Source organism: Schistocerca americana, chromosome 4 (genome assembly GCF_021461395.2).
Source record: "Schistocerca americana isolate TAMUIC-IGC-003095 chromosome 4, iqSchAmer2.1, whole genome shotgun sequence".
NCBI classification, from domain to species: Eukaryota; Metazoa; Arthropoda; class Insecta; order Orthoptera; family Acrididae; genus Schistocerca; species Schistocerca americana.
In genome coordinates, this window is record NC_060122.1 from 402,925,108 (window position 1) to 402,944,295 (window position 19,188).

Here is a 19,188-nt window from a genome sequence, read left to right on the forward strand (position 1 = left end):
ACCATTTGTTGTATTTTGCTCTTGAAGATGCAATGGTTTCCGTGATGCAAGGTTTCACTGTCAGTTAATCGTGGTTCGTGAAGAGCAATGATGAGAATTTTTTGTTGGTCGATTTCTTTTGTGAGATTATTTAGTTTTCGTGCTTGAATCAATGTACCGATTTTTAGTTTCCAAATGCTTGTTTTCTGCTTTTAGGGAAATTTACCAGAGATCTTCGATATTCTCTGCCGTGCTAACCTGGACACCCCAGAATCCGAAAATCCAACTGCCGCCTGTCGACAGCCAGGTTGTGTACCACCTGTGGTAAAGTTGGCTTTGTTTACACAGTTCTAGGGAAATTTACCAGAGATCTTCGATATTCTCTGGCGTGTTAACCTGGACTCCCCAGAATCCGAAAATCCAACTGCCGCCTGTCGACAGCCGGGTTGTGTACCGCCTGTGGTAAAGTTGACTTTGCTTGCACAGTTCATGTTTGCTTGTGTTTCGTTGGTTTGGCTTGGGTGATACCAAGACCGGACAGGACCAGAGGTTGTTGAAGCCTTTGGATGCAAATATTTTCAGCCGAGCTTATTGAGCTAACAGACCGTGACCAGAGTAGCGGTGGTTTTCACTCAGACGTGCGTGGAATTTGAGTTCAACGGATTGAGTAGTCGTTGAGGATTGTGTTAGTATTTGGTTCACCCCAAGTATTTCATTTCGTCGGTACCACCCATATGGGGTAGGGTTTCCCCTATCGGCCCCACGGGATTATTATTATTGTTATTATTATTATCATTATGTAATCAGCAAATCCGATATGGTGCACATTCCCACCACTGAAATAGATGTGCATTGTTCGATTCAATATTTCTATCACATAAATATGGGTTATAATTACGTTACATTGCTGCTAGTAGTCATATTTCTCACTTTTTCTTAGGCAGTTGCTACCTGTTACTCCATCATAGGAATTTATGTGCGCAGCATTGTTTCAATACAGACGTTCGATTTATCCGATTTCTGTAATTTCATTTCGATACCAGATCGTTGTAATCGGATTCAGACAGTGGGGCTTAATGTGGATATCCGAATACGACTCTCATCATTTGATAGACTGGGTAAACCACATTCTTAATCGGACGGTTGAATCTAGATCACTTATTTATGACAGGGCCTGAATTCTTAAACACTGTGGAAAATAATAATACAATGTGCTTATTACTAATATGTTATTTAAATATAAATATATGAACGAACGAGATAACAGTTTATTTACAGGAGCCGAGCCCCATCCATCACAGCAGAGCAGTGCGAGATTGGTTTCAGGGCCAAGAGAGGATAAAGCTGTTGCCGTTTGTTCCACGATCACCGAACATCAACCAGATAGAGAATATGTGGGCAGAGGTAACAAGGTCATTGCCATGTGGACCTACAAATGCAAGCGATCTTTGGACGAATATAGAAACCGTATGGTGGGAAGTAAACCATCACGTTACACTGTTGACGACTTAATGAAATCAATGCCCCTACGCCTTTGAGAAATCTTAGGTAATGATCGTGGGTGGGTTGGTTACTAAAAGTATACTCGTCCACAAATCCATGTGGACAATTATCTGATAGTCGGTCAAGCTTTGCTTTGTCGCAGCTCTTTACATACAAGTTCATTTACTTTCAGTCTCCTCCTTACAATTCTTGCCATGCAAGGTAATTGAAAAATCTCATCCACCCGACACCAACTGAGGAATTGACTGGTGCATGTGTTGTTCAACACACACTAGTTGTCACCCTGACTGGAATCAATGACCGTTTGTGTTTGTGTGTGTGTGTGTGTGTGTGTGTGTGTTTTCGTGCTCACGCACAATCTGAATCAATACTATTAACATTAGAGAGACAACCAACAATAAATATTGCTTCAAATATGACTGTAAAGTATTTTAATGCGATGGGAAGTTACAAACTGAATTTTTACCCAACCCACGACCTGCATATTACGTTACGATAAGTAAGATGTATTAACTCCATAGTATCGTTAGCAGAGACAGTGCGCTCTTGTTGTCGAGGCTCGCGACAAGCGCAGTGATTAGCAGTGCCCAATGCTGCCGCGATTTGTTTATCTTGGCTGAGCGTGGACACTGCAGCAGACGCTTAGCCATAAACAGAAAGAAATCACCTTGGCTCTGACTAATGGCTCTGAGCACTATGGGACTCAAGTGCTGAGGTCATTAGTCCCCTAGAACTTAGAACTAGTTAAACCTAACTAACCTAAGGACATCACAAACATCCATGCCCGAGGCAGGATTCGAACCTGCGACCGTAGCGGTCTTGCGGTTCCAGACTGCAGCGCCTTTAACCGCACGGCCACTTCGGCCGACTTGGCTCTGACTGCAGAGAGCGGATATCACTGCCTGCGTGTTCTTATAGTAACCAACGTGAGACTCTACTCACAGGTACCATGGAGCAATTGCAACGGGTATCTGTCATTAGTCATCAGAATATTAACTAGTGATGAAATGTCCACTCTATTTGAATCCCAAGAAAATAGGAACCTTCTCACAAAGGAATGTGAGGTAATATCAAAATTTATCCAACATACGAAAATTAACTGCAGGGCTTTCATGTATGCTGTAGTAGCACACAAGGAAATATTATGTCTTGGAAGCGTATAATTCATTTCCTCTTTTCATATTAACGCCCTTGTTTTAGTATGAAGTGAGAAAATAGACACGAAAAACTAAAGTTCCTGAGAAGCATATAAGTCATTTCCACTTCTCATATCATAACTTTTGTTTTAGTATGAAGTAAAAAAACAAACAGTTTAAGGCTGTGAGGCATAATATGACACCGGATTCTTATCGTAGGCCTATCGGAAACGCAAAACGCAGGGAGCTGTCCATTCTTTCGTCCAACAGTCTGTCTCCTTTCATGCATTACTCCCGCTAGGAGATTCTTATTTAAGGACTTGTGGGCATCAAGTTCTTCAGCAGAACAAGCCTTATGTTATTGTGTTAATTACGGTATGGGAAAAATGCACAAAGACGATTTCCCCTAAAGCAGTGGGGATACTTGCAAATGTCTGTATTCAGCAATGACTGCCACAACACTTCACAGAATCCATGCGGCAGGTAACACAACTGTGCGTGCACTTCAGACTTCATTCAGTAAGACTGCAGGGGATGGATGGAAACGTCAAATTAACGTCGCTTTCCAAGTCGTATTCATTTCAGAATGAGGTGTTATTAAGGTAGTTGAGCGTTCTAGCAATTACACTTTTATAATTCCCATATGAGTATTCCGATAGCCAAAAGAACCCGTTTTGGAAAACTATCGGGAACTGGATTAATATCAAACTGAAAGAACTTGAGACAATACGTGGACTCTTCCCTTCGCTTGGTGACCTATTACTGTTATATGGCTCAGGTTGTCTGTAGTTGTGGTGGTGTTATGCTGTCAAACTGCTTACTGTAATGTTATTGAAGGCACACATAATTTAGCGCTGACTACGTACTTAAGTAAAGATAGTGTTTTGGCGTCGTCGCTTCTCTTTATTTGGCCTCAGCTTGAGTAATCCGATTTAACGAACATAGTACTCCATTCGCGGGCTGCTAATGATACAGTATGACTACAGAGATCATCGTGTTCGTATTACATTAATTCTGCAATGAATTGCTTTCCAAACATTACCCTCAGCTATGCAGTTGGAATGACTCGTTACACAGGTACTCTATGTTGCACTTGGTTAAGGGATCAGTTCACTGCAATCCTGCTTCTACTGTTCGTAAATACTTGTATACTTCATAAATGGTTGAAATGGCTCTGAGCGCTATGGGACTTAACTTCTGAGGTCATCAGTCCACTAGAGCTTAGAACTACTTAAACCTAATTAACCTAATGACTTCAGACACATCCATGCCCGAGACAGGATTCGAACCTGCGACCATAGCGGTCGCGCGGTTCCAGACTGTAGGTCCTAGAACCGCTCGGCCACCCCGGCCGGCATACTTGTATACTGACCATTCGTTATTTGACTAAATATGAATTACAATCTGATTCGTATATATATGACATGGGTTAGCGCCGGCACAAAACAATGACCAAGGGTTGGCTGCCGTTGAAGTCCCGTTACACTGATGGCAAGACAAATGTTCGCAAATCACCTCTATTGCCTCAAAAAACAATTGCTTCTTATATATCGAAGGACCGACGTCCACACTGTCACAGCGCGTTGAAATACAGCTAAGACGGCAGATGAATATTTGTGACCGACTGGGCTTCGAACGTGGACCTCCTGCTTACTAGACAGACATGCTGATCACAGCACTATTATTTTTTTAAAAAATGTTTGAGAAGACTTTCAGCACCCGGTAGGCGGAGGCAAAGAGGGCAGGGGCCGAAGATCCGAAGCCTGGCCACAATGCCTCTCCATACCTGTCACTGAGCAGCTGTACTATTCACATGTATTCCATGTTTGCACCCATATATACCTTTAAATTGTGGAACAAAACTGAAGTAGTAATTAAGGTAAAATAAATTAAAGATTCCCGCCTCCAATGGCGTGCGTTCCTTGTAGAACATAGCTTATAACAGTGAAAAGGGTGACGGAAAAATACATAACAAACATTGATTCAGAAATATACTCACAATTTAAGTTATTTTGCACTGGATGCATATGAGGTCTGTAAGGAAGCCATATATTTTTCCACAAATGAAAATAATTTCGGAGCCGGAAGGGTTTTGCCAAATTAGAACAGATCTGATTTTAGAACCAACGTAAAAGAATATTCCAGGAATAAAAAAAGTGAAAGAATAGTGTTCTGCTTCTAATCAAAAAAACTGTCCACCTCCTCGTAGCCCACATAAAGCAATAGATAAAAAAATTTGAAACCATTCCTTATATTTGTTATTCCTCTTCAGCGTAAAATGTTCTTCTGCAGTATAAAACATGCACTCTTCTAAGTTCTGTTTGATACGACGTAAAACACAAACTGTCCCAGAAGCCATGAATAACTGTTATTCTTTGCGGACGGGTAACATTTCCAGTCGGGTTGTAAAGCTTCAGTTATCGGTATATGACTTTCTGCGGTTCTGTTGATAGTGCTAATTTCTTCCTAGTCCAGTTCCAAATTCTGATTCTATTTTCACATAAGATGTGCGCTACAGTTTCTACAAGCCGACATTTGTCGCAGTATGGAGATGGTCTCAATTTGATTTTCCATAATCCTTCCGCTGAGGGTATGGTTTCGTTACAACGTCGCACCATACGGCACTGACACTAGTTTTATAATATTTTATTGTTGATATTTTTCCAGACGTTCCTCCAGTTTTTTGTAGGTTAATTTACTGGAATTGGTTTGTGAAGACGATATGTGGTAATATAATCATAGACGGTTCTAGTGTTGGTTTGTGCTGGTGGAAGTCTTATACAGCTCCGATCGCCATAGTGCTTTCGGACGTAATCTAGGTTGGCATGCTACATTAACAGCAGCGTTCCTATTCCCAGGATCTAACGAGAGGCACAGAAGTTTCGTGATGCCTATCTTAGTGGCATGTATTACACTCCTGGAAATTGAAATAAGAACACCGTGAATTCATTGTCCCAGGAAGGGGAAACTTTATTGACACATTCCTGGGGTCAGATACATCACATGATCACACTGACAGAACCACCGGCACATAGACACAGGCAACAGAGCATGCACAATGTCGGCACTAGTACAGTGTATATCCACCTTTCGCAGCAATGCAGGCTGCTATTCTCCCATGGAGACGATCGTAGAGATGCTGGATGTAGTCCTGTGGAACGGCTTGCCATGCCATTTCCACCTGGCGCCTCAGTTGGACCAGCGTTCGTGCTGGACGTGCAGACCGCGTGAGACGACGCTTCATCCAGTCCCAAACATGCTCAATGGGGGACAGATCCGGAGATCTTGCTGGCCAGGGTAGTTGACTTACACCTTCTGGAGCACGTTGGGTGGCACGGGATACATGCGGACGTGCATTGTCCTGTTGGAACAGCAAGTTCCCTTGCCGGTCTAGGAATGGTAGAACGATGGGTTCGATGACGGTTTGGATGTACCGTGCACTATTCAGTGTCCCCTCGACGATCACCAGTGGTGTATGGCCAGTGTAGGAGATCGCTCCCCACACCATGATGCCGGGTGTTGGCCCTGTGTGCCTCGGTCGTATGCAGTCCTGATTGTGGCGCTCACCTGCACGGCGCCAAACACGCATACGACCATCATTGGCACCAAGGCAGAAGCGACTGTCATCGCTGAAGACGACACGTCTCCATTCGTCCCTCCATTCACGCCTGTCGCGACACCACTGGAGGCGGGCTGCACGATGTTGGGGCGTGAGCGGAAGACGGCCTAACTGTGTGCGGGACCGTAGCCCAGCTTCATGGAGACGGTTGCGAATGGTCCTCGCCGATACCCCAGGAGCAACAGTGTCCCTAATTTGCTGGGAAGTGGCGGTGCGGTCCCCTACGGCACTGCGTAGGATCCTACGGTCTTGGCGTGCATCCGTGCGTCGCTGCGGTCCGGTCCCTGCTTCCAACTGTTACATGGCAAAGTTTATTGAAACAGCTAGAAGTTATTGTGTATGTTAGTCGACATTTCCCCAGCCATCGCCATACCGATTTGGGATTCCGTATATTCTAACTATATCCAGTTATTTCCAATTTTTAGCCTTTATGTCCCTGCCGCTGCCTCCATTTTAAGCCACAGGTGTAAGGCGGGCTTGTCTAGCATAATATCCATTCCAAGAGTGGATGTTCTGCTAATTCCATCCGTTTGTGAAAGCAGGCCAGTCTCTGCACTTTGCCAGACTCCCTATCAGCCACATTCTGTTCGACTTTGTTCATATTATAGGCCGATAAATAATCATTGGTCTTTTTGCAGGGATGTATATCCAGTACGTAATGGGTTTAGACCCCAGTTTACCCTACAGCAGCTTCTAGTGCATATAAGATTATCTTTCGCAGTGGAAAATATTCTTTATGTGAGGTGTTCATAATAGTTTTCCATCCAGGGCTACCTCTAGATACACTACAACCCTCTCTAAAGTTTCATCGAGAAACTTAATTTTTCAGTATGTGTGCTGGAAATGCTTCCCCATAAATAATACTACACCAATTTTCGTGGGGCTCGTCTTTAAATACTTTTTTCACAATGTTCAGTGCACATAGGTTTAACAGTATTAGCAAATTTTCTAAGTCTTTCTGTGAATAGATCGTCTACTTATTCTTTTCAAGAGTAGTCTCCCGCATTCAGCTCATCTATGAGTTCATTCACCACTAGGATCTTCATCTCTAACCATTTACTCGAAGGTCGTATTACTCGACATCCAGGAAAAGACAGAGAGCATCCAGAAAGGGTAGTGCTTCTTCCACCTTCCCAACAAGTTGGTGAAGTGTTACTTCACATGATTTGCATCGCAAGTATTATGAAAATGTGGCAGTTCATAGATAAACTTATGTATTCACAACAACAAGAAATATGTCGGAAGAAAACAAAAACGTGGCATTATGAATTTAGCAGTACCTCAAAGTTTTCGCTTTTACTCTAAGGGTTACTAAAATAAGCAAGACGAATTTTGCTAGAGCGTTGTCTTACGATATCCTCATTGAATTTGTATCTGCCTGTTTGCAGCTCTGCTACAAAACAGTTAAAAATCTAGCTTTCGGCGAGGCTCGAAAGGCGAACAGAGGGAGCATGCACCTGACAGGTAAGAACGTTACATGAGCTAGCGAATGGGCGCGGTGTCTTTCACTTACTTATTGACTCAGTAAGCGCAATGGCAGATAAACCGCAACATAAGAGGCGACAGTAGTTGTATTTCCCATGTGGAACGACTTTCGTGGACTCAAAAGGATTAACTGATATCCTTATGTCACATCTCAAGCGAAAATCACTCAGTATTAAATTGAAATGACACGATAATATCAAGTGAATTTAGCAGGATAGTTCTGTGCCATCAAGGAAGTAACTCATCGGTCACAGAGTTGCCAAATATATTCTGCGCTGTTGCCAAGTTTCAGTTATACTGCGAGGAAGGACACCAGCTGATGTGTTCTGTGAGTGACCTCAGAAGTGACTATATGGTTCAAATAGCTCTGAGCACTATGTGACTTAACATCTGAGGTCATCAGTCCCCTAGAACTTAGAACTACTTAAACATAACTAACCTAAGGACATCACACACAACCGAGCGAGGTGGCGCAGTGGTTAGACACTGGACTCGCATTCGGGAGGACGACGGTTCAATCCCGCGTCCGGCCATCCTGATTTAGGTTTTCCGTGATTTCCCTAAATCGCTCCAGGCAAATGCTGGGATGGTTCCTTTGAAAGGGCACGGCCGACTTCCTCCCCATCCTTCCCTAATCCGATGAGACCGATGACTTCGCTGTCTGGTCTACTTCCCCAAACAACCCAACCCCAACATCACACACATCCATGCCCGAGGCAGGATTCGAACCTGGGACTGTAGCAGTCACGCGGTTCCGGACTGAAGCGCCTAGAACCGCTTGGCCACCGAGGCCAGCGAAATGACTATAGCTTCCTTTCAAAGTTGCGGGTGGCAATGGCCGCAAGATCCTCATTATATGTCAATTAGTCTTATTTGCATTTCTGCAACTAGGTTTAGGTGCTAGAGTGCAATTACTCGCAATACATCGATGCACTGAATGCAAACTCAATGTCATAAATTAATAACTGCGGCAATTATAACACCTCATTCTGGAATGAATTCGACTTGGAAAGCGACGTTAATTTGACGTTTCCATCTATCTCCTGCAGTCTTACTGAATGAAGTCTGAAGTGCACGCACAGTTGTGTTGCCTGCCGCATGAATTCTGTGAAGTGCTGTGGCAGCTGGCAGTCATTGCTGAATACAGACATTTGCAAATATCCCCACTGCTTTAGGGGAAATCGTCTTTGTTGCATTTTTCCCATACCGTAATTAACACAATAACATAAGGCTTGTTCTGCTGAAGAACTTGCTGCCCACAAGTCCTTAAATAAGAATTTCCTAGCGGGAGTAATGCATGAAAGGAGACAGACTGTTAGACGAAAGAATCGACAGCTCCCTGCGTTTTGCGTTTCCGATAGGCCTACGATAAGAATCCGGTGTCATATTATGCCTCACAGCCTTAAACTGTTTGTTTTTTTACTTCATACTAAAACAAAAGTTATGATATGAGAAGAGGAAATGACTTATATGCTTCTCAGGAACTTTAGTTTTTCGTGTTTATTTTCTCACTTCATACTAAAACAAGGACGTTAATATGAGAAGAGGAAATGAAATATACGCTTCCAAGACATAATATTTCCTTATGTGCTACTACAGCATACATGAAAGCCCTGCAGTTAATTTTCGTATGGTGGATAAATTTTGATATCACCTCACATTCCTTTGTGAGAAGGTTCCTGAAGTGTCGGCAGAAGTGCCAACACCGTGTTGTTTGAGGAAGCCGAAATGCACGCTATAAGCTCACGCAGGATGGCGTGAGGTCTGAAACAGGATACGTAATGAATGCTATAAAGAAAAGTACGTAGCTGCTGGAATACTTAACTTTAATCCACAATTGGGGAACATTGGTCTTGTTGATACAGTATTATCATTTCAATATAACTTGGTGATGGCGCCTTGCTAGGTCGTAGCCATTGACTTAGCTGAAGGCTATTCTAACTATATTCTCTGCAAATGAGAAAGGCTTCGTCAGTGTAGTCGCTAGCAAGTCTTCCGTACAACTGGGGCGAGTGCCAGGACGTCTCTCTAGACCTGCCGTGTGGTGGCGCTTGGTCTGCAATTACTGACAGTGGCGACACGCGGGTCCGGCGTATACTAATGGACCGCGGCCGATTTAAAGCTACCACCTAGCAAGTGTGGTGTCTGGCGGTGACACCACAGTTCCTATTTTCTTGGGATTCAAATAGAGTGGACATTTCATCACTGGTTAATATTCTGATGACTAATGACAGATACCCGTTGCAATTGCTCTATGGCACCTGTGAGTAGAGTCTCACGTTGGTTACTATAAGAACACGCAGGCAGTGATATCCGGTCACTGCAGTCAAAGCCAAGGTGATTTCTTTCTGTTTATGGCGAACCGTCTGCTGCAATGTCCACACTCAGCCAAGATAAACAAATCGCGGCAGCATTGGGCACTGCTAATCACTGCGCTTGTCGCGAGCCTCGACAACAAGAGCGCACTGTCTCTGCTAACGATACTATGGAGTTAATACATCTTACTTATCGTAACGTAATATGCAGGTCGTGGGTTGGGTAAAAATTCAGTTTGTAACTTCCCATCGCATTAAAATACTTTACAGTCATATTTGAAGCAATATTTATTGTTGGTTGTCTCTCTAATGTTAATAGTATTGATTCAGATTGTGCGTGAGCACGAATACACACACACACACACACACACACACACACACACACACACACACACACACACAAACACAAACAGTCATTGATTCCAGTGAGGGTGACAACTACTGTGTGTCGAACAACACATGCACCAGTCAACTCCTCAGTTAGCGTCGAGTGGATGAGATTTTTCAGTTACCTTGCATTGCAAGAATTGTAAGGAGGAGACTGAAAGTAAATGGACTTGTATGTAAAGAGCTGCGACAAAGCAAAGCTTGACCGACTATCAGATAACTGTCCACATTGGTTTGTGGACAAGTTTACTTTTAGTTACCAACCCACCCACGATCATTACCTAAGATTTCTCAAAGGCGTAGGGGCACTGATTTCATTAAGTCGGCGACAGTGTAACGTGATGGTTTACTTCCCACCATACGGTTTCTATATTCGTCCAAAGATCGCTTGCATTTGTAGGTCCACATGGCAATGACCTTGTTACCTCTGCCCACATATTCTCTATCTGGTTGATGTTCGGTGATCGTGGAACAAACGGCAACAGCTTTATCCTCTCTTGGCCCTGAAACCAATCTCGCACTGCTCTGCTGTGATGGATGGGGCTCGGCTCCTGTAAATAAACTATCTCGTTCGTTCATATATTTATATTTAAATAACATATTAGTAATAAGCACATTGTATTATTATTTTCCACAGTGTTTAAGAATTCAGGCCCTGTCATAAATAAGTGATCTAGATTCAACCGTCCGATTAAGAATGTGGTTTACCCAGTCTATCAAATGATGAGAGTCGTATTCGGATATCCACATTAAGCCTGACTGGCTAAATCCGATTACAACGATCTGGTATCGAAATGAAATTACAGAAATCGGATAAATCGAACGTCTGTATTGCAACAATGCTGCGCACATAAATTCCAATGATGGAGTAACAGGAAGCAACTGCCTAAGAAAAAGTGAGAAATATGTCTACTAGCAGCAATGTAACGTAATTATAACCCATATTTATGTGATGGATGTACTGAATCGAACAATGCACATCTGTTTCAGTGGTGGGAAGGTGCATCATATCGGATTTGCTGATTACATAATAATGATAATAATAATAATAATAATAATAATAATAATAATCCCGTGGGGCTGATAGGGGAAACCCTCCCCCATATGGGTGCTACCGAGGAAATCAAATACTTGGGGTGAACCAAATACTAACACAATCCTCAACGACTACTCAATCCGTTGAACTCAAATTCCACGCACGTCTGAGTGGAAACCACCGCTACTCTGGTCACCGTCTGTTAGCTCAATAAGTTCGGCTGAAAATATTTGCATCCAAAGGCTTCAACAACCTCTGGTCCTGTCCGGTCCTGGAATCACCCAGGCCAAACCAATGAAACACAAGCAAACATGGACTGTGCAAACTGTCGATAGGCGGCAGTTGGATTTTCGGATTCTGGGGAGTCCAGGTTAGCACGACAGACAATATTGAAGATCTCTTGTAAATATCCCTACAAGCAGAAAACATGCGTTTGAAAACTACACGCCGCGCGGGACTAGCCGAGCGGTCTGAGGCGCAGCAGGCATGGACTGTTCGCCTGGTCTCAGCTGAGGTTCGAGTCCTTCCCCGGGCATGGGTGTGTGTGTGTGTTTGTCCTTAGGATAATTTAGGTTAAGTAGTGTGTAAGCTTATGGACTGATGACCTTCGCAGTTAACCCCCATAAGATTTCATACACGTAGAACTTTTTTTTAATAAGAAATCATCGATACATTGATCCAAATACGAAAACTAAATAATCTCACAGAATAAATCGACCGACAAAAAATTCTCATCATTGCTGTTCAAGAACCACGACTAACTGACAATGAAACCTTGCATTACGGAAACCATTGCATGTTCAAGAGCAAAATGCAACAAAAGGTAGCGTAAGGCGTACCAATCTTCGGCATGGCATTTCTCGAGCACAGATCTATCATCAGTTCTGTCAAAGAAATCACACCCATCAACAATCGACTTATGACTATGATCATTCAGAGCCCCAGTAAAAAATAAACACTCATCAATTCACATGGCCCCACCAACATCGAAAATAAGAAAAACACCAAAAATATCGAAAACTTCTGGAACACACTCGAAAATACTATGAGCAAAATTCACCGAGATGACGTGAAAATACTAAAAGGAGACTTCAACACACTATTTGGGACAGAAAAAACCTGTAGAAAAATCATTGGTACAAATTCAACACACCGAAACGCTTAGACCAACGGCACACGTCTGACAGATATTTGCCAACAATTCAACCACAAAAGGATGTCTTCCCACTTTAGGAAAATACCATTTCTCAGGTAACATGCTTGGCTACCAGGTGCAAGCTGATGTGGTTCGCCTTTCTAGACTCACTGAAAGTCAGATTTTTTATTCTTTTGTAGTAGAGCTACAAGCAGGCAGATACAAATTCAATAAGAGAGTCGTAAGACAGGGCTCGAGCAAAATCCGTCTTGGTACTTTCAGTAACCCTTAGTGTCAGAGCGAAAACCTTACGGTACTGCCAATTTCATAATGCCGCTTTTGTTTTCTGCCGACATATTTTTTGTTTTTGTGAATACATAATTTTATCTATGAAATGCCACATTTTCATAATACTTGCGAATGATACAGGAAATGAAGTAAATACAAATGTTTTCAAAGTCAAAAGTCGGTATTATCCTACTAATTCGCGCTAAAATAGGATCAAACGTCTTACAGACACTTAATGCTTCGCCACGGTCTGGAACTGCGCGACCACCACGGTTGCAGCTTCGAATCCTGCTTCGGACATGGATGTGTGTGATGTCTTTAGGTTAGTTAGTTTTAACTAGTTCTAAGTTCTAGGGGATTGATGACCTCAGAAGTTAAGTCCCATAGTGCTCAGAGACCTTTGAACCATTTTTGAACTTAATGCTTTATTAAGATAGACTGCCGTCGTGATGTTTCTGTAGTAAGCTAAATTTAATTTGTATTAGTAAAATGAATATTTTATTTGGATTTTCCATTAGTTTACTAAACGCAACAGTAATCATCAAAGAGAGATTAATCAGCAACTGAATTTTCGTTCACGATATCTACAACAATCTGATAATGCTACATTTGTTTACAAATTCTACGCTCGTAGAAACCTACTTGTTTTAACGATGTCATTAAACCATAGTAGTTTTAAGAGTATTTTCGTCTAGAAATGAATTGCCTCGACGATTGATCGATCAAGAGTGGGAAAGGTAATATTTTATGAATATATGACGAGAGGGACAAGTGCTTCAGAGAGGACTTCCCTATCAACACAAGTGTCTGAGAGACGACTTTTCTATAAATCTCCTGGACAGTTTTGTTTCTCAAATCAACAGAGTGAGTTATAATGCAGTAGCACAGGTGATGTAGTTTTGTTGCTCAATTTTCTTACACTGCGACCGAAAGGTGTCTCAGTTGTTGACAACAAATTCCAGCGGTGTTGCACACAGCCCTTGGGGCAGAATTCGTAGCCCAAAACACACTTTTGGAGCTATCAAATGGAAAATATTGTGTTCACACTAGTCTTTGCCCTAGTCTACGTCTTTTGGTGGGGCTCAGCCTTTCATTTCTTCTTAGGAACTTAACGATAAAGGCATGATAACACGTCACCAGCAACAGTACTGCAAAGGAATGCTCAATGAACGACCTGATGACGTTCAATAATAGTCACTCCGTTGACTTTTGTTGTTTCGAATTAGAGCATGCAGTACTCCTACACCAGACTTCTGAGCTTAGCCTGTTGAATTCAAATGTCGCATGATGGTAAAATGGTAAAATGTCACATATATCAGTAGTCAAGACTTCCTTAATGTGGAAAATCATTCATGCCAGAAGGATCTTTGTTGAAACAAGAATAACTTTTTCTGGCGTATTTTTCCCAAAAGCACTCGCTCCACGCACAGTTCAAATCTTTCTAGTTGCCTCCTCTACATTCACCCCTCTGTTATACCAAAAGTAAACTTTGAGTTGCAGATGTTACACCTTTTTCCACTTGCGACTCAATTTTACAGTGCTGAACTGTAGTTCATGATTTTCAAGTATGCAAAATCCAATGCTTAATTGCAAGATGATAACTAGAACTTCAAATTCGGAAATGGCATTGACACGTACACTGTCCGCGTCGCGCCGGCTTCACATGGGCGGCGCCGGATTTCAGGCGGCGGGTGGCGTCTGGCCGGTGGCCGGTAGCCGCTGCAGCGCGAGGAAACGCTCGAGCGTAAGCTGTTATGATCGCGACGCAGCCACGACCTGTCCTGCGGAATTGTTTATGGAATACTTGTTATTGCGGGTGGGTAGAATGTTAAGCGAATTGTCTTCGATGTTCAATCAAACTCATAACTTTAGACCAAAATGTGGTAAAAAAAAAAAAACAGCTGGACGCGAACATGCGACTCTAAGTTTGAACGCACGACATGTACCGCAAGACCACGGGCTCACTCCATCCATATCACCTCGGAAGTAAACAACACTTCCTCCTAACATTTCCGCATCTTACAGTGTTGCCTGGTTGTGCAGATCTCCGGACTTAGAGGTGTCAGGGGCAGTCAGTTTTATTGGCCACCTTAGGTGAACGATTCGGACTTAGTCTCTGTGGCGGCCGGCCGGCGGTCAGTTTTTGTGTCTAAGACTGTACATGCAGTGATCTCCTTCTGTATCACTATCAGCTTTTAATGACATTATAGTAGTCCAGATTATTATCAGAAGTGATCAATCAGAAAAGTCATTAATCCGTCTGTTCCTCCGACTATACTAACCAGGTATCGCAGTTTCAGATTCCTCATACCAAACAATTACTTTAGCTATTCGTTACAGATACTTTATTCCGAACAAGCTTCTCTCCGTTGTTCGTCGGTATGCTCTTACTTTTGGATGAGTTGAGCATGTGTAGTCCTTATCTCAGTTCCTCTTATTAGAACTGACTGTGCACGCTATTTAGACAGTTAACATTTCTAGCACACTGTAATTTACTTTTGAATGCAGCAATTAATTTAAAAAAATGATGCTTCAAAATATTGGACATTTCCACTTTTTTAGAGATATGGTGTACAATATTAAATCGTGCTGCACCTTTTTTATGGGACAGAGTAAGAGAAAACGTATGTTCAAATGGCTCTGAGCACTATGGGACTTAACATCTGAGGTCATCAGTCCGCTAGAACGTAGAACTACTTAAACCTAACTAACCTAAGCACATCCCACACATCCATGCCCGAGGCAGGATTCGAACCTGCGACCGTAGTAATCACGCGGTTCCGGCCTGAAGCGCCTAGAACCGCACGGCCACCGCAGCCGGCAGAAAACGTATGTATTTGGAGCAAAGAACATGCTCCTCCAAAGGCAGCTTATTGCTAAATTGTACGAAAATGTATTCCACAGTGTATACCTTGGCTTAACTATTACACTTCGATCATCAGTGATGAAAGAGCTCTTCTTCGTGCTCTACATATGGGCAGAACGGCCAGCAGACGCGATTAAGACATCATCTATTACTATTTTCTTATTTTACAGCATCCAATATTAAACAAGACATTGACATGTACTTACGTCCTTTATGTTGGTGCTGATGAACACCACGTACACACAGCAGCTTCCCAGTTGTAGCACTAACATGAAGCCGTTCACAACATGCCTGAAATATGTTTGGAGCATTAGAGACAATATCAGCACTTTTACAGTGTTAGGAATAAAAAGATTTGTTTTTTCTCCTGTACTTTTATGACTATCCAACCAGTGTTTGACCTAAATTTTCAACAGTGTCTTGAAATTGTCATGCCAACATAAATTGCATTCTGTAGTTTCGTTATTCTCTTGCGTATGTTGTGAATTCTGTAAGTCTCAAATGTTCCCGTTACAATTTGTGGCAGGAATTCGTTTTTTCGTGCTGATGTCAAATAAGTTAGTTCACAACGTCAGTAACTGCTGGACGAGACCAGGGCCCAAGAGGTAGCAACTGCCGTCCCCTCTGTTTAGACAGACAAAACGTAAATGTACGAATTAGTAAGTTACTGTCATTTGGACGAATGAGTGGGTGGTGTGTAACGAACTCGTTGTAGTGAAATAATTAACTGTCCCCCACTTCCACTTCTGTCCCCTTAAGTGTGAAGGATATAGCATTTATTCAGATTAATAGTACTGTTGCCAACAAGGGCAGGAAAGCTGCAATAAAAGGGGCACCAATTTGGGCCGTTATGCAGAGGGATACCAGGATTCCTGAAAGCCTAATGCCAAGGATGCATCACATAATGTGCGCCCGCTGCTTTCGGCAAAACGTGACCACGTCTTGGCAACTTCGTGACATACTTTGCTTTGGCTTGGGTAAGGTAACAGTGGGAGTGGTACTTTCAGGTTAGCTCTGCTTTAGTTGGCAGCCTGAGCTAGGTGGTGGACAAGCCGCTCAACAAATTAGAAAGAAGAAACTATTAAGTCGCCACTGTCTCATTGTTTACAGTTACTCAGTCGCTCTCAGTCAGTCTGTATTGATACCGCCGCGCCTACAGGGTGTTTCAAAAATGACCGGTATATTTGAAACGGCAATAAAAACTAAACGAGCAGTGATAGAAATACACCGTTTGTTGCAATATGCTTGGGACAGCAGTACATTTTCAAGCAGACAAACTTTCCCTCCTCTCCCCCTCCCCCATAGCCACTCCTCTCCTACAACCATTCGCCTCCTCATCCCTGCCATAGCGTAACCTGAAATGTTTACTGCAGCCTCGGGTATTTCATAAAACGTAGTTTTCTCAATTTTGTCCCTGATTCGTCAACCAACATTATAATAACTTTTTTATTTTCATTTATCTTTTCATATGTTAATTGAAACCATTCCATTCGTTCTTCGATTGTCAAATACAAAGACCTTCAATTCCCGTTCTGTGGCGTCTGGCTTCTGTTCATTAATTTACACGAGACCATCAAATAACAGGAATAACGAGAAAATTATTCCTTGAGGAAGTTTTCATATCTACTGCTAAAGTGTTGCGTTAACACCTGGGCAAATACCTAACATAGTTTGTGTAGTATTTGTAATCACCTTGTGCTTCTTTTTATTTTTATTTTCATGTAGCCGAACATTAATTTCAGCTCGCGTTGCTACTCGCTAGATGACCACAGTTTACGTGCAATAAACAGATTTCGTTTTGCGTATTATAATGGAGCAATACTGGTTGCCTTGCCAGCGTCAGATATTTCAGTACTTCAAATGAAAATAAGAAGAATACTGTGACAGTTTGTTTTGAACCAGCAGAATCAACGTTTACCCAAACTGTTTACTGGATAAGTATTTTTCTCCAGACTGGCCTGGTTGTATACCTGTACGATCTTAAAATATTCACAAAAGAAAGCACACAAACTAGTTAACTACACATGACTTGAGATTGTCTCAGCATGGTGGGACAAATGAAATTTCATCTGATGTAAGAGACTATTTAAATCCCTTAGCGCGTGATCTAATGAAAGAAGGTGTAGAAAATCTCAGATTAAAACTCCACAGTGATGGCAGTTGGTATGAGCTACACTGAAAGCTCAAATGGTTTTAAAGGAATTTAGGATTGTGTCCTGATACGTGGGCATATCTATTTGCTCCTGACAGAGTTTCTGGCCGTACAGAAAAATAACTAAGGAAGCACGAAACATATTTAAAGAGAAAAAATGTCGTGTGGCACCAGGGCAGGACCGGGAGCAAATCTCTCAATTGGACGCCATTTCGGCCACTTGTGGTCATTTTGGGAAAGTTTGGGTAGGTTAAAGTTTCTGGTAAAGACTGTTATAGTTACAATCTGAAATCAATCTCGAAAGGTACAACGAAAGCCAAACATCCTTTTACGACATATGAGGCAAGAGTGCTGCAGTGTGTAAAACCTACGACAATGCCTTTTTCAAAATACTTACTTTGGTTCACCAACAGACGTTGAGGTTCTAAAACGTGGAAAGAGAAGTGCTTCAATAATGTTTGAAGCATCTCAATTTTCGTCAGTGAATCACGTCAGCAAAAATAAGGGTAATGACGTGAAGAAGTTGACGTCCTATTTTGAAAAGGATTTAGTGGAAGTAAAGAGTTCTATTTAGAGTAGCATAAGGAATGATAATGACACTACAAACAAAATTTTGTATTATGAAGAATCTTTACATTAAACAGAACTTTGTTTCACTAGTGGTTTGGATTTCATACAGTTATTATATTAAAATATGTATTATTGTTTTAGTTGTCATTTAAACGCATCACTAAGATTTTCATAACAGGTTTAAGATCCGAGAAACAGATTTTATTATTGTGAAAAATTTCTCTTCATATTTTAGCTTACAAGAAAAAATATAAATTTACTAATACGTTGTTAAGTTCTTATTTGATAGTATTTAGAAAATGTAATAAACATAAAAGCACTTAGAGTTTAAATGCTTAGAATGTATATTTATAATACCTAGCTTAATAAAGTAGCTACGCAAGAAACTTGCATAAAAAGTGGATATTTTTAATTTTGTAAAAATTTGTAATTTTTAACTTTTTTCAATAAACCTTATTAGTGACGAATTTCAGTTATTCCTGCATGGACGACCAGTATTATATTCTTTAAATTTTTTGAGTTATCGGCACTGAGTATAACTAAAACAGTACAACTAAAAGTGCTCCTGCTGTAAAATTTTGTAAATAGTGTCTGTTTTAAAACAGACCTCAATTTTAAAGAGGAGAGTGGACAGAGGTGGACAGATAGCACGGGCTAAAGATGGTATAAGGAGAGAAGATAGCGTTGCAGGAAATGGAATGAGTTGAAGGAGTGGTA

At 41.8% G+C, this 19,188-nt stretch overlaps 1 protein-coding gene across 1 annotated transcript in view; it reads right to left on the reverse strand.

The window, feature by feature from the left end:
• The window catches only part of LOC124613513 (proton-coupled amino acid transporter-like protein CG1139), a 102,398-nt gene that overhangs the window by 43,844 nt on the left and 39,366 nt on the right, over positions 1–19,188 (reverse strand). The window contains exon 5 of the mRNA XM_047142223.1: positions 15,956–16,040. Within this exon, the coding sequence (XP_046998179.1) occupies positions 15,956–16,040 (85 nt within the window). The remainder of the gene's footprint in view (positions 1–15,955; positions 16,041–19,188) is intronic.